The sequence below is a fragment of the Alternaria hordeiaustralica genome, assembly GCF_023758085.1.
Source record: "Alternaria hordeiaustralica strain BMP 2776 chromosome Unknown scaffold_15, whole genome shotgun sequence".
Classification (NCBI taxonomy): domain Eukaryota; kingdom Fungi; phylum Ascomycota; class Dothideomycetes; order Pleosporales; family Pleosporaceae; genus Alternaria; species Alternaria hordeiaustralica.
The window spans coordinates 415982-430154 of NW_026056787.1; the positions used below are offsets into that span (position 1 = coordinate 415982).

General features: G+C 53.7%; 6 protein-coding genes across 6 annotated transcripts; 1 reads left to right on the forward strand and 5 right to left on the reverse strand.

Annotated features, from left to right (window-relative positions):
* Positions 1-599: 599 nt before the first annotated feature.
* Positions 600-1376, forward strand: J4E84_007201 (uncharacterized protein; the record flags this gene model as incomplete). The annotated part of the gene is made up of 1 exon (XM_049389787.1): positions 600-1376. One exon carries the CDS (start codon positions 600-602, stop codon positions 1374-1376), a length of 777 nt encoding a protein of 258 aa, XP_049242531.1.
* Positions 1377-1681: 305 nt separating this feature from the next.
* J4E84_007202 (uncharacterized protein) lies at positions 1682-3247 on the reverse strand (the record flags this gene model as incomplete). Its single annotated transcript, XM_049389788.1, has 1 exon — positions 1682-3247. One exon carries the CDS (start codon positions 3245-3247, stop codon positions 1682-1684), a length of 1566 nt encoding a protein of 521 aa, XP_049242532.1.
* Positions 3248-3652: 405 nt separating this feature from the next.
* On the reverse strand, positions 3653-4780 carry J4E84_007203 (uncharacterized protein; the record flags this gene model as incomplete). The annotated part of the gene is made up of 1 exon (XM_049389789.1): positions 3653-4780. One exon carries the CDS (start codon positions 4778-4780, stop codon positions 3653-3655), a length of 1128 nt encoding a protein of 375 aa, XP_049242533.1.
* Positions 4781-5105: 325 nt separating this feature from the next.
* J4E84_007204 (uncharacterized protein) lies at positions 5106-6378 on the reverse strand (the record flags this gene model as incomplete). The annotated part of the gene is made up of 2 exons (XM_049389790.1): positions 5106-6268; positions 6330-6378. 2 exons carry the CDS (start codon positions 6376-6378, stop codon positions 5106-5108), a joined length of 1212 nt encoding a protein of 403 aa, XP_049242534.1.
* A 2138-nt stretch (positions 6379-8516) lies between these two features.
* On the reverse strand, positions 8517-10793 carry J4E84_007205 (uncharacterized protein; the record flags this gene model as incomplete). The annotated part of the gene is made up of 5 exons (XM_049389791.1): positions 8517-8671; positions 8722-10294; positions 10350-10576; positions 10627-10711; positions 10761-10793. 5 exons carry the CDS (start codon positions 10791-10793, stop codon positions 8517-8519), a joined length of 2073 nt encoding a protein of 690 aa, XP_049242535.1.
* A 602-nt stretch (positions 10794-11395) lies between these two features.
* On the reverse strand, positions 11396-13491 carry J4E84_007206 (uncharacterized protein; the record flags this gene model as incomplete). Its single annotated transcript, XM_049389792.1, has 2 exons — positions 11396-11836; positions 11884-13491. The coding sequence occupies 2 exons, from the start codon at positions 13489-13491 to the stop codon at positions 11396-11398; spliced, it is 2049 nt and encodes a 682-aa protein (XP_049242536.1).
* Positions 13492-14173: the final 682 nt, after the last annotated feature.

The window sequence follows — 14173 nt, forward strand, 5'->3', positions numbered from 1 at the left end:
CAATGCTGTTCGGCGTGTCGCACCGCCCACATCCCGGCGTTGTCGACGCGATCTGGTGCGTGGCTACCCCACATCACGCCAAGCCGATTTGGACCGTATGACGTATGGAACGGCTTCCTGAGTTCGTGATTCGCGCATCTCAGTGTGGGCCTGAAGGTAAGCGCAAAAACGTTTTGGGGTTTGTCAGACGTTTGTCAGGTGGATGAGGTTGAGGAGGAGTTGAAGATGTGGATGTGGATGCAGCCGTCCCGGGTGCGGCTGCGCTCCTTCCATCGTGCGTCCAAGGCGCAAGGAGTGTGGGTCCTTGGTCATGCTTGGTAAACGAGAGGCTCTGGCAGCGGTCGGATTATGCAGCCAGGTGGCACGGTCGAGCTTGCTTTGATCAAAGTTCTACGTTAAGAAAGATTGTGTTGCACAGGCGTAGTTGCTGGCCAGCTACGTAGGAGCAAATTCTGCTATTGAGACGGGGTCATGACGTACATACATCAGCGACGGCGACTTAGGTGCACGTCACCGACCCTATAGCTTTAGCTAGTCAAGTAGGAAAGTGTCGCTTCTCTGAACTCCCAATTCCCATCAATCTTCGAGAGGCCACCAACATGTCCACAAACTACGACTTCAAAACCGCCCTCGTGACCGGCGCAGGCGGCGGCATCGGAAAGGCTCTCGCGCAACAGTTCATAAAAGATGGGAAGAGAGTCATCATCGCCGGCCGCACAGAGTCAAAACTCCAAGAAGCTGCAAAAGAAATCGGAGCAGCAGCTTACTACGTGCTCGATACCGGAGACGTCAAGTCTATCCCGGCCTTCGTCAAGAAGCTGATTTCCGAACATCCGGATCTGGACTGTCTCGTCAACAATGCCGGTGTGCAGCGTCCGCTTGATGTCAACGAAATGGATCCAGAAGAATTCGGAAGCAAGGCCGATCAGGAAATCGACATCAACCAACGTGGACCAATGCATCTCACATTGCACCTCCTCTCACACTTCAAGTCCAAGCCAATGGCACTCGTCGTCAACGTATCTTCCGTCCTCGGCTTCGTTCCGTTCTCCCTCGTCAATCCCGTATACTGCGGTACCAAAGCATGGCTGCACTTCTGGTCAATGAACCTACGCGCTCAGTTAAAAGATACCAAGGTCAAGGTCATCGAAATCGCGCCGCCAACCGTAGCGACGGATTTGCATCGTGAAAGGAAGGATCCGGATGACAACAAGAAGGAGAAGAATCAAGCTGCGTTGAGTGTCGAGGAGTTTACGGAGGAGACGATAGGGAAGTGGAAGAAAGGAGATGAGATGATCGCTGCGGGTCCTGCGAACAAGATTGTAGACACTTGGCAGGAGAATATGGGACCGATTTTCCAGAGCATGGCCAAATAGTCATGGCGCCCCAAGGAATTGATGTTTAGTTAATGAGACATGTGCTTTGTTCTGAAGTGACCTAGTGATATGACCTCGGGATGATGCGCGCACGTATCTCTTACCGCAGGCGCGCTCGATGCCCAGGTGTGAGCTGCAAGCGGCTAGCGTGATGCCTGAACGCCAACCTCAGACGCGATGCCAGCCATCTGAGTTTCAAAGGCGCGTCGAAAAAGTAACACAACAAGTTCTCTGACTCCAGAGCCCGATTCCAATCCTGGGTGATGATCCTGATGATCGTAGTTGCCAGCAGGCGGGACTCAATCTCAAACTCCCTGGTTACTCGCGCTCTTTCCTGACCCGCGACTCGCTCTCAAATACCTCTTCCGCCGCCACCTCATACCAGCCCACCGACTCAAGCTCACACACGTCAAACATCCCGTCCCGGTAAACGCCGCAAAAATGGAGAAATACCACCCGCGACCTACAGCGCGCACCAGAGGATCAATGATAGCAGCAGACGCAGCACTAAACGCGCCACGGGCAAGCTGACCCGACGCATACGCCGTGCTCGGTACCTCAGGAAACACATCCACGAGCAACGCGTTCGCAGTATGACTCAGCAGAGTAGCCAGTGCGGAAACGAAGAACTCCAAGATCAGAGGAACGGCAGGGTGAGTGTGTTGTTGCACCGTCCATCCATAGCCTGTGACCAGTGCCGTCTCGATTAGAATCAATGGAACCATATTCCTGAACCGAGCGCGTTCGATCGGGAAATCCAGGATATTTGCTGGGTCGACAATCTCGGCTTGACGCGCATGATACGCGTAGTTGATGTCCATGAGTTTGCCGGCTATCGTTCCGCCAATCGTCATGCCAGCCAGCGCAGGTAGGAAACTGAGTCCAATTTGTAGTTCGTTGTAGTTGTAAAGTTCTTTGAAGATGACTGAGTGGGCCACTTGGAAGGTATAGTAGATTCCGTAGGACGAAGCGACCATCCAGAGAATCACAGCAGCGTCCGGATGACGGATCATTCGTATAGAGTCGAAGATCCTCGAGAGCGTCTGGGAAGGCCTAGGCATCGCATTTCGCTCCGTGACAGTGGACGCCGACCGATCGCTACCCTTGCGCCCGAGAAGCGATATCCAAGTCCGCCAAACCCCCGTGGCAGGCCTCCCTCCATTCCCCACAATCCCCCTCGACGTCTCCGGCAGCACAAACCCAACAAGAAGAAGACACAAAATCGCAATCCCCAACAGCGCCATAAAAACACCCATATGCCCCGTCGACTTCATCGCCAACGCCCCGCCAATAACCGGTCCAAACGCCGAAATCCCATTACAAGTCGACAACATCGGTCCCAACATCCCCCCTCTTTCCGACACCACAGCAACATCAGCCACAATCCCATACGCAATCGGCACCGTCGCCGAACCACCTATACTCTGAAACGCCCGCAGCGTAATCAACACCGGATAACTGCTCTTGTTCAACGCGAGACCCAGACTCGCTAGCGTGTACGTGGTAACGAGACAAAGTAGTACGGGTCGGCGGCCATAGGAATCTGCCAGAGAACCGAATATACCCGGGGATATGGCTTGGCAGATTGCGTAAACGGTTACGGTTAGGTTGATGGCTTGGATGGAGACGGAGAAGTGGGTGCTGAGGGTGGGGATGAGCGGGAAGTAGATTGTTGTTGTTAGGGTGGAGATTAGTTGGATTATGCCGAGGATGTAGGTTAGATAGGTGCGGGTGGATTTTGGGAAGGCGGAGTAGGGCTCTGCTGCGTTGTTTGGAGTTGGCTGGTTGGTCTTGGGTGCTGTGGTCCTTTTTGGGGGGTTGTTTGGTGGTGCGATGTTTTGCAGTGGTGTTATTTCTGGGGACGGCGGCATGGTGCGCGGTGAGTATAGAGAAGTCCTCTACATCTCGATTTGTGGGCACGCGACATGTTACTATATGAAGAGATAGAAAGCATGCAGTCCGGAGATCAAGCCTCGCTTACTCGACATCAAGCCGTGCTACCCGAGACGCCCAGCTCAACCATCATACATGATTGGAAGAGGAGAGCCGTCCGGAGGAGAGTCGTCCGACTTGGCCTGCGCCCTACGTCGTCATTTCCCCAAGCTCGGTGGAATTCATGTGCCCAGATTAGAAGCATTCATCCCGGCCGCGGATTCCTTCCAACTGCCTCCGTCTCGAAACAGCAGGCCGATCAAGACAACCCGCAAAATAACTCACGACATGAACACCGCACCGCGGATCTACTGTCACCAAAATCCATGCTCAATTGTAAGAGATCAATCGATATCCAAACCCTCCCTCAGAACCCTCACCCTCCTCTCCAGCTCCTCCGTATCCCAAGCCCTACCCTCAACCCATTCCTTCACCTCCGCTACCATCTCCCACCACTCTCCCTGTTCACTCGTATGGCCCTTTTCCTTCGCTTCGTTCAACACGCGCCGCGCTTCACGCACAACGTGCCAAAACCTGTGTACCGTGTCTGCATCAGGAAACATCGGACTGCTCCCTTCCGTATCGACTGATGTGGTTTGGGTGACAGGTGGTGAAAGGAGACGATGCGCCGCCGTAGGATAGTAAGGCTGGTAGAAGAGAGAAGAGGTACTATTGTACCATTCGCGGGGTTGGTAGATTGCTTTTTCGAGGTGGTGGGGGCGGGCTAGGGTAGTTTGAAAGGCTGTCGCTACCACACTGAATTCCTCATCTTCATCTCCGTTGTCTGGCAAGTTGTATATCATCTCCATGGCTTCAGTCAAGATACGCAGTGAGCCTCCGCTAACCCGGATGAAGAAGACCTTCGTATTTAGTTCTTCGCTTTCGGATTTCGTGGCGATGATAGAGAGGATCTTGAATGTTTCGACGTCTGTGATGGGTGGGAGGAAGTGGTGGAGTGGTATGTGTGGATTTGCGAGGATGACGGTAGTCTCGTGGTAGAGTATCCATTCTTTTTGATCTTCGATTGGTTTTTGGAGTTCGGTGATGATGAGTGACTGGAGGTAGAGGAATTTGTTTAAAGCGCCTCGCACGATAGGTGTTTGGAGAATGTGGCTTGCGTATCCGAAGTTTTGAGTGTGGAGATCATCGAGGGCGAGAGTGCCTGTATCGGGTTTCCTGAAGTCGTATAGTATCGTTGCTTTTGCGATCCGAAGGTCTGACTGCGATCTTGTAGGCGCCCAGGGTATGGATTGGGGTATAGCGTTGGGGAAATTTGGGGTAGCAGATGTATTCGATGGAATAAGGTTGAAGATTGAGCAACCGAAGAACACATGTGAAATGACGAGAAGCAGTATGACTCCGATAACTAGTCGAGTCTTTTTGCAGTATAGGCGCAGTAATAGAGGAGCCGATGGCATATTTGTAGCCTCGATGCTGAACGATTTGGCTTCGGGAGAAGATGCGAAGCCCATAGTGTGGAGAGATAGCCTGGTAAAAGTCGTCACAATCAGTAGAAATTGATACTCCACTGTTAGTGAAGGTGAGTACATCAATATGAGCTAACTCCTCACCCAAGAAGCGTTTGCACGATTGTACCATTAGTGAAAGAGGGAAATTCATTCATTCAATTTCGTAAGCAATTTTCGCGGTCCAGTCTCGCTGATACCGGTCCTGCAAACGCAGCACTTGAACTACCTAGGTAGGTAAGAGAGCAACTAACAAAAGCCTCTCAGGGTATACATATTCCGCGCATCGCCGCTCTGCTGCAGAGAGGGCGAGCCATCGCTCTAGAAGATCTTACTCTGCCTTCTTTTCCTCAGCAGCCTTGGCCTCTTCAGCTTTCTTCGCCTCCTCCTCAGCCTTCTTGTCCGCCTCGTCCTGAGCCTTAGCCTCCTCATCCGCCTTCTTCTGCTCCTCGGCATCTTTCTTAGCAGCCTCTTCCTCTGCCTTCTTCGCATCTTCCGCCTCCTTCTTCGCGGCCTCCTCTTCAGCCTTCTTCTCCTGCTCAGCCTCCTGCTTAGCAGCCTCATCAGCCTTCTTCTGCTCCTCTTCCTGCTTCTTAGCCTCCTCAGCGTCGGCCTTGGCAGCTTCCTCCTCAGCCTTCTTCTGCTCTTCCTCTTGCTTCTTAGCCTCCTCTTCCGCCTTCTTGGCTTCCTCCTCAGCGGCCTTGTCGTCGGCGTTGTCCTCGCCATCCTTGTTGTCGTCCTGGCCGTCTTGACCCTCAAGAAGCGCCTTCAACTCCTCAGCAGCAATCTGTTCGTTGAGCTTGTTGTCCGCTTCGTCGTTCTGCGCATCTTGGAGGTCCTGGAGAGCACCCTGCCAGATAGCACCGAGAGTCGCAGCTGGGTCCTCGGCAACAGCCGACCAAGTGGGCTTCGCACCGAAGAGCTGGATACCAGCTGTCTTGGTGGGCATTGCGCCGTCCAACGCGCCAGTCGCGCCTGCGATACCGCCGAAGCCACCGAGCTTACCGAAGGCGTCGCCGCCGAGAATGTCCTGGGCGATCAGCGTGCGACTGTCGAAGACCATGACAGTCTGTGTCTCACGGGCGCCGCGGTTAGCAACAACGGCGGACTGAGCGAAGATGTTCTGCTGGACTTGGTTGCCGCGGCCGTCGTCGATGGCGATCTGGATCTCCTGCACAACAAGGGTAACAGTTGCGACATCGCGGAACTGGTTCTGGAAGTTGCTCTTGCGGAAGAGGTTGTTGAGGTCGTTGTTGAAGCCGTTGTTGACCTGGTCGACGATGAGGACTTGCTCCACTTGCTGGACGACGGCTTGTTGGCGTCCGTTGTCGATGATCTGGAGGTTCTCTTGCTGGATCTGGATTACTTGTTGTTGCTGGTTGAAGTTGTTGAAGCCGTCGATGAAGTTGAAGGCGCCGTCGTTGCCGTTGAAGCCGTTGACGACGGAGTTGAAGCCGATTTGGCGCTTGGCAGGGGTGTTGATGGGCTTTGCGGCTGTGAACGGTGGGTTAGTATGTTGTGCTACATGGTTGAGTGTTTGGTTTGGAGAACTTACCAGCGAGACCAGCCGCAAGCGCGATAGTAGCAATAGCCTTGATAGACATGTTGATGATGAAGTAGTCCTGAAAGGGTAAAGACGGTAGTATCGTGATTAAAAAGAAGGTAAAGATTAAACGTCACAGACGTGTGTGTATAAAAGGTTCAAAGAAAGTGGTAATAAGCAGACTATCAAAGTCGCTAAAAGAATCGAAAGCGGGAATTAAGGAAGGAAGGACTGAAGAAGGCCGGAAGAAGAGTGAGTGTGGGATGAGAAAGTAAACTCATGCGTCCTTCCTTCAGCTTTTATCCAACCACTGCCATCGACAAAACGACGTCGTTAATGCCCAGGAACAACATCGATATGTCGGTACTTGCCTTTGCCGCCCCTGTATTGCCGTAGAGATGTGACACACGTACCATCGTAGCCTTGGGTGCCTCAGTAACTCGCCACATGGACACTTTGCTACCGGCGCACTCCACTCCCGTATCTTGCCAAGACAGATGATGTGCAACTAAAACGGTTGCCAAGATTTGCTTGACTGTTTTGTCCTGATTGCCTTGCGACCTGAGGCCTTGTTGTATGAGCCTTGGTGTAGCGGAGCCGTGGTATCCGATCGGGAGCCAAGGCTGGGGTTGCTGCTTCATGCCTTAGCGACATCCTCAGGCAGTATTTTCGGCGATTTTCGGTTACGCTGGGCAGGGGAAGGGGACACTGATCTGCGTGAGACGGAACTAGGGATTCCACCCGCTGCATCCGTCTCGTGAGACGACTTCAATCAGATATTCAGAGTCGTGATATCAGATACCCAGCCACCCAAAGTACCACTCAGATTCATTGCAATCGGATCATCACGAGACCAACGCACCCACAAGAAGAGAGATGAATTCCACCACCTCCCCTCCACCTCCCCTCCACCTCCCCCACCCACCCTGTCGCTGCTTCATGCCTTAGCGAAGTCCTGAGGCAGTATTTTCGGTGATTTTCGGTTACGCTGGGCATGCTGATCTGCGTGAGATGGGACTGTGCTGCGTTCAAGTGCGACTGTGCTGCGTGTGGAGATGGAAAGGATGCTTGGTGGTTGTGCGCGTACACGCGAACCGTTGTCGTAAGACCACTATGCGATACCCAAGCTACCGCCATACTTGCTCTTCTTGTCGATAAGAACGCCATCCTTCGTGTTCATGCTCCTCACTTACTGTTCATGCCGATAGCAAACGCTTCCCTTTGTGCTGATACCCACGAGTCGATGTTACCGCACCACTACCACCCCCATATGCACCCCTAACCCCCCAATCACAATCACCTATATCACCACTCACCACCTCGTACTACCCTGACTCTTCCTGCTGCCACTCCGCTACTTCCCGCTTGACACCTGTCTCCTCTGTCGAGGTGATGAGTGAACACCACACGCTGCGACGCACCTGAAACCCCACCAGTTGAGAAAACGCACCAGCCACGTTGCAGATCCCCGACAAGGGACACGCATATCGTCGATATCGTATATGCATTATGGCCAGGCCAGGTGTTCGTCTTTTTCTCGGATGCCTTGTCTTCCTGAGGCTAACGTGCTTGATCGACGGTAACAGGCTGGGTAGATCGTCTTGCGCTCGGTCTTGGTTGCAAGTCGGAGAAATCTTGACTCCCTGTCGTGCCTGTCTATATTTAGTGGAGTTGCTCAACTTCCTCATTGCAGGCAAGGATGGATGGGTAGATGGAGATGAAGGAGAAGAAGAAGAAGAAGAATTGTCGTATCGAAAGGTTACTCAATCGTCAATCTCTGACCTGGATATCTACACACGACGCATCAATACTCCTGATAACCTTCCACTACACGCATGTAGTAACCGCGCTTCTCGTTCTTCCTCTCCAATGAACCGAGTCTTTGCAATCCATGTGACCAAAAGACGCTCACAGCAATGAAAATTCGAGAAAGCGAATCCCTCATTCCAACTTCAAAAACGCGCGCCATTGTATATAAACCCTTCTCCAGAACGCCTACTAATGCCTTCTTGCCGCGCCACGTGTTACGACATAAAGAGAATCCTGGGGAATACCCCTGAGCTCCGAAGGGAGCCTGTAGGAAGAGTGAGGAATTGAGGCCAACTCGATAGTGCGAGGCAACTAGTCTCTTGTAACACAAAATTCATAGCCCCAAAAGGAGATTGAGAACCATTTTACTGGTAGACCGGATGGAGGGATCTACTCATCATCCGAGTCGGTGTCAGTGTCGGTTTCACTCTCAGATTCGACGTCGCCTTCGGTGTCACTGCCGCTGCTATCATCGTTGGTGATTTGTTTCCGCTTCTTTGGTGGGGCACCGGTCTTCATTTGGTGCATTTGGCCTGCCAATGAATCTGCGGATGTGTTAGCATTGTTACATACGCTTGATATAAGATTGTCTTACCCTCTTCTGGTTCGCTGATCTCGTCTTCCTCTTCTACCTCTTCCGCTTTACTGGCATCCTCGACAACAAGGGTAACCTCCATCTTGGTGTCCATGCCGATGTAACTATCACAGATCATGTGCATGACAAAGGTGTAGCTGCCGGGTTGTGGTGGTGCGCCGAACTGCATCTTAAGAGTCTGTACGTTGTAGGTAGGGTTACCGCTCTCATCAAGGATGGGCTTGTCGAAAGTCGAGAAAGTAAATGGTGGTACGGCGATACGTCCCTGCTTGCTGTCTGCAAGGAACACATGCCATCTTGGCGCGTGGTCGCGAGCGTAGTATGGAGCGAATGCTAGAGGTGGTTGGATGGGCTTCTCTCCAGAACGGTCGTTCTTACGTCCGGTAATTGCTGCGACATCGCCTTCCGCGGGATCGATGTCTAGTAGGTCCTTCGGGTTGACTTCGGGGACGTTGGTGGCAGCGGTCGGGATGAAACGACCCTTGAGTACGAACTGGACCAAGCTGCTAGGTGTGACAAAACGCTCACCAACAACCTTGAAGAATGCCTTTTCGAGGTGGAACATTGGGATGCGCGAGGCTACCGTCATGGCTGTGCTGTATTGTTCTTGGGATAGGAGACCAGGCTTGACAACACGAGCCTTACGTTCAGCTTCGGGTACTTGCATAAACTCTTGAATGGTCAAGTGTGACTTTGCTCGCGCAGCCTCAGCCGCGCTGGCAACATCGGGTGTGAAATGTGGCAGCTGCTCAAGCGGTGATGCGCCGGGTCGTAGAGCTTGGATGAGATTCTGGGAGGTCCTGTAAGCCGACAGTATCGCCTTGGTGTTGCCGTATGCGAGAGCGATAGCGGTGTACGCTTCGTTGAGTCGGAGTGCGATTGGCGCGACCTCGAACTTTTCGTCGTTCAGAGTCTCGTCATCGAGTTCAACGCGGCCGAGGTATGCCCACAACAAAGTCAGAACCTTGCGTCTCCGGCTGTCTTCCAGATCATCTAGCTTCTGTCGGTCCTTCTTGGTGAGTGTTTGCGCAATGAGAGATCCAGAGTTCTCGGAGAGGACCTTCTGCTCGAGCTTCGAAAGACCATTCTCCGCTTTGTGTCCAGTGAGAACTTCGTTGAACTCCTCTCCGCTGCTGAGCGCGTGTATGACACCCACCTCGCCTTGGTCGTTGTCGTAATCGCGGAAGACCTTGCCAGCGCTGGCCACCAGGACTTTATCCTTGGTCAGCTTCTGCGTTCCGTACCACCACTTTCCGACCGTGTATGGGAGAATGACACCGAGGGCGAGCGCATAGATGAGCAGGACGTATTTGCCAGCTCCTTCCGTCACGAGCCATTGAGGTAGCGCAATGCCGATGCTGAAACTTTGCTTGCCATCTGGGTGACCGAATTCAAGGAAGTTGCGGCGGATCTCTTCGTCGGTAAGAGCCTTGAACGCCTTCACGACGTCGACCCAGTGGTCGTTGATGGATTGTATGGTAATGTTCTTCTCGGGGTCTGGGCGTGCCTTATCGGGGTGCATAGTGAGGGACAGTTTTCGGTAGTGCTTCTTGATCGCCCTCTCATCGGCGCCCTGATGTGCAGGTTAGCAGGTTGTCCAAAGCTCGCGACAGAGGCAGCGGTCGTACCGTAGAGACACCCAGCACCTCATAGGGATCCCAGATATCAGGCGTACTCCGTGTAGTAGTGCTGATGAGGTATATCATGGCGGCATTCATCGCCCATCCGCCCACCATGAGAAGACCCCGCTTTATCCTCCTCTCGAGTCGCTTCTGCTTCTTGCGCTGTCCTTGGATGAGATCGGCATGTTCGGGTGTGAAGTCGGACTCTATCCGCGATCCAGTGTTCTCGAGCTCTAGTAATATATTAGTATGGCGCTGCGTGGAAGTGGCGAGGAGCGCGCACCTTTGCTTGATCTGAAGAATGAGATTGTAGTCGGAACGGTGACGAGAGTGGTAACGGTAAGGATGAAGTAGGGGAAGAACTGGCCCTGCTAGTTGTTAGCATTTGTCTATATTTATGGCGCATGCAGAGTGTACCTGTTCATCGTAGTTGTAATCTGTCCCGGACATGGCGAATGTCTGTCCCTACGGACGTGTCTGAGTACGCGAGAGAGCGACTGAAGGTGATTGCGGGGTTTGTCGACTACGATTCCAGCAGAAGGGAAGAAAAGTGATGCTAGGCCTGTGGCATTACAAAGAAGGTGGGGGCGGCGTACGAAAGAAGGTCGTGGCTACTTATTGAAGTTGTTCCGACCACTGTGTTCTTTCCCGCACCACGACAGATGGCCGCCGCGAGCAATCTTGGCTAAGCAGGGGTTACGATCACGTGTCTGTGCGCTCTCCGCTTACGTCACTCCCAACCATGCAACGCCGACAGCAATTCCTCTACTACGAAGACGCGCTTCTGTAAGCAGACAGTAAAGCCACATATGATTCCTCACTACATCCAATGACTGCAGGTTGGCGACTTGATGTGTGTTATTCGTCCAGTTGGACAAGGTGTATGCTATGCTAGGTACATGTGTCCTCTACGCTCAATGGCCCGATTTCAATGCTCCATGACAATCGTCTCATGCAATACGCCTATACAACGCCGTAAACCCATAAGGCTGCTCCTGGCGCGACCTGATATTCTCGTGAATGACCCAAATATTTTCGTCCATTCGAGAGGTTTATGCCGCGGCTTCTACTGAGCCCGCCTCTTCTAGCCCATTTGTACCGTTAGGTGACGGGCTCTGTGTCGCTGCATCAAGAGGTGCAGCATGCAGTGCGGGCTTCTCGACGCCCTTCATCTTGCCGCTCCTCCTCTTCTCGATAGCAGCCTTGACCCAGTCGGCGACCTCTTGGTCTTCTACAGGCTCGATCGCCTCGGCAGGTCCCTGGTCGCCGGCAGCTTCGCCACCATCGGCTTCGGCTGCGGCTTCAACCTCCTCTTCGTCTTCTTCTGTAATTGTGTCGGGCTTCGCGAGAGGTGCAAGCCATGCATGTTGAAGTAGCATGGCATATGTTGGCCGAAGGTTGGGAATCTTGTTCAAGCAGCCGCGTACAAAGTTGCGCGCCGCGTCAGAGTATCCGCTCTCAGGCAGATCCGGAGGTTCACCATCGACAATAGCCTAGGGAGAGTTAGTAGTTGACGTGGGAACACAATGCGAAAACTTACGCTGAGCTGACTGAAGATGTTGTTGTACGTCTCTGGTGGGTATGGGTACCGCCCCAGAGCGCACTCGATGATTGTCAGTCCCAAACTCCAGATGTCGCTTTGTACACTGTATGTGCCGCCTCCAGGGTTGGCGCCTGCTTGTGCGATGCCGCCTGAAGATATCCTCTCAGGTGCCATGTAACTTTGGCACCCGATGTTGGTCTTGGCAATACTGGCGACGAGATTTCCACTGACACCAAAATCACAGATTTTGATCGCACCCTTGGTGTTCATGAGAATGTTGGTAGGCTTCACGTCTCGGTGAATGATGTTGTGATCATCCTTGAGTGACTTCAGACCCATAGTCGTGGCCATGGTGATCTTGCGCAAAACGCCCTCGGGCACACCGTCGGCGTAAAGTTTGTCTATGGAGCCTCCGTCCATGAATTCCATACAGATGTACACCGCACCTTCCTGGAAGAAAGCACCGTAAAAGTCGACGATGAAGGGTGAAACGCAGCGATGCAGGACGTCGAGTTCCATGATGATAGCAGCGAACTTTGAGTCGTCCAACTCGAGCCTCACTTCCTTCATTGCCATGACTATGCCGGTCCCCGCAGCTGGCTTCGCACTGGTAGGGCTCGCTTCTTCGCCAAATTCCTTTCGCGACGGCGAGCCTGGCGCAGCCTTGTTACCCGCTAGACCCTGCCCTGGCTTCCGCATTCGCGGTCTGCTATGTCTAACTTTGTACACTGTGCCGTAGTTTCCCTTGCCAAGCTCGTCTAGTGTATCAACTTCGTCCAGGGAGATGTTGAAGGAGGTACCACTTGCGAATTGGACACCGTCAGAGTTGAGTACGGCCTTGCCGGCAAACTTGAGACTGCCAGTTTTGGTATCGACGAACTGAGAGAATTTGTCAAAGTGAGTTTCTTGTTTCTTCGGTTCTGCGCCTGCATCAGGTTCGGGTCCTCCGTTCATCTGCGAGAGGGTCAATCCGGGCTTCTTCTTGCCGGCGGGAGGAGCACCGCCTGCAGTTGGGGACGAGCCTGGCAATCCGCCTGGGAGTCCGCCTGGGAACCTCATGCCGCGCTTCTCTGCTATAGACTGCTTGGCAGGTGGTCCACGGCCAGGAACTGCTGGTGCCGATTGAAAGTTAGTCGCAGGCGGTCTCACAGGCATTCGGAAGTTGCTGGGTACACCTCCTGGGTGAGGACCCGGCGACATGGGGTTACGGCTGTCGGGAGATGGGCCAGGACTCTGAGGCGCAGGCCCTCTACCAGGCAGACCAGTCGGCGGAGCGCCCTTTCTGCCGAGATGCACTGCCTGTATCCTGGCAAGGATGTCTTGGGAGACATTGAGACCGCTGCCTCGGCTGGAGATGGTAGGAGGATTCGAAGGACGGGGATTCCTGGCAGCGTTGATGTTTCCGAGTGGTGTTGAGGAGGATGTCATGGTAGGTGTCGCGGCTGATGTCGTGGATGCAGTTCGGGGAGGAGGGCGCTCGGCAGCGGGTTCGTCAGGCGGGGTGGCATCGGCGATAGGACTCGAGGGTGCGGGCGAGGGCGAGGGACTATCGAAGACGGTATCGGCGTCGACTTCCGTGTCGGGGGTGGAGGGATTGGAGGCCATGGCGAAAGACAGATAAAAGTCGCGGCCTGATGTTGGCGGGGTACTAGGGCGAGGAAGCGGAAGAGGGTAGGGAGATAGGAATAAAAGGCGCAGGTGTGAGGTGAGTTCAGAGGCTGCGATTACACCGCGGAGGGAGTGACGGCGGCGATCTCAGCGGATCTGGTAGTCTGGTGGAGGTGTCGTGGTTGTGGGTTGTCTGGTAGCGTGCAAGCTGGAGCTGTGACGTGATGCTGCAGAGACGACAGAGTAGCGCGCAACTACTGGTGCTGCTGCAATCTGGAATGATTTCACAATGATGGGTCTGGCCACACGGTAACCACCATGGCGTACAGCGGAGATGCAGCTGGCAAAAGGGGCTCCCGCGATATTTCTAGTGCGGTGGCTTAGGGACAGTTCCTGCTTTGCGTGCGCCGGCCGCCTGTAAGCCTGCTTTCACCTGGCCTCAGACATGGGAATGCGCAAGCAGGGACTGCATCTACATGCGGTTAAGCAGCCCCGAACCGAGTCTCGCCAGCAGGATTGCGCGCGCAGAAGCAGTATGCGGTAATGACCAAGCCATGGGGAACCTAGCGAATGCTGCGTGTGTTGCTGCATTGCCCATCAGTCAGGACAGCATTCGGTGTGGCCGATGTCCTGCCAGTTTTCGATGTAGCTGCATGCCGCCCAGCCCGCCGACCTGAGG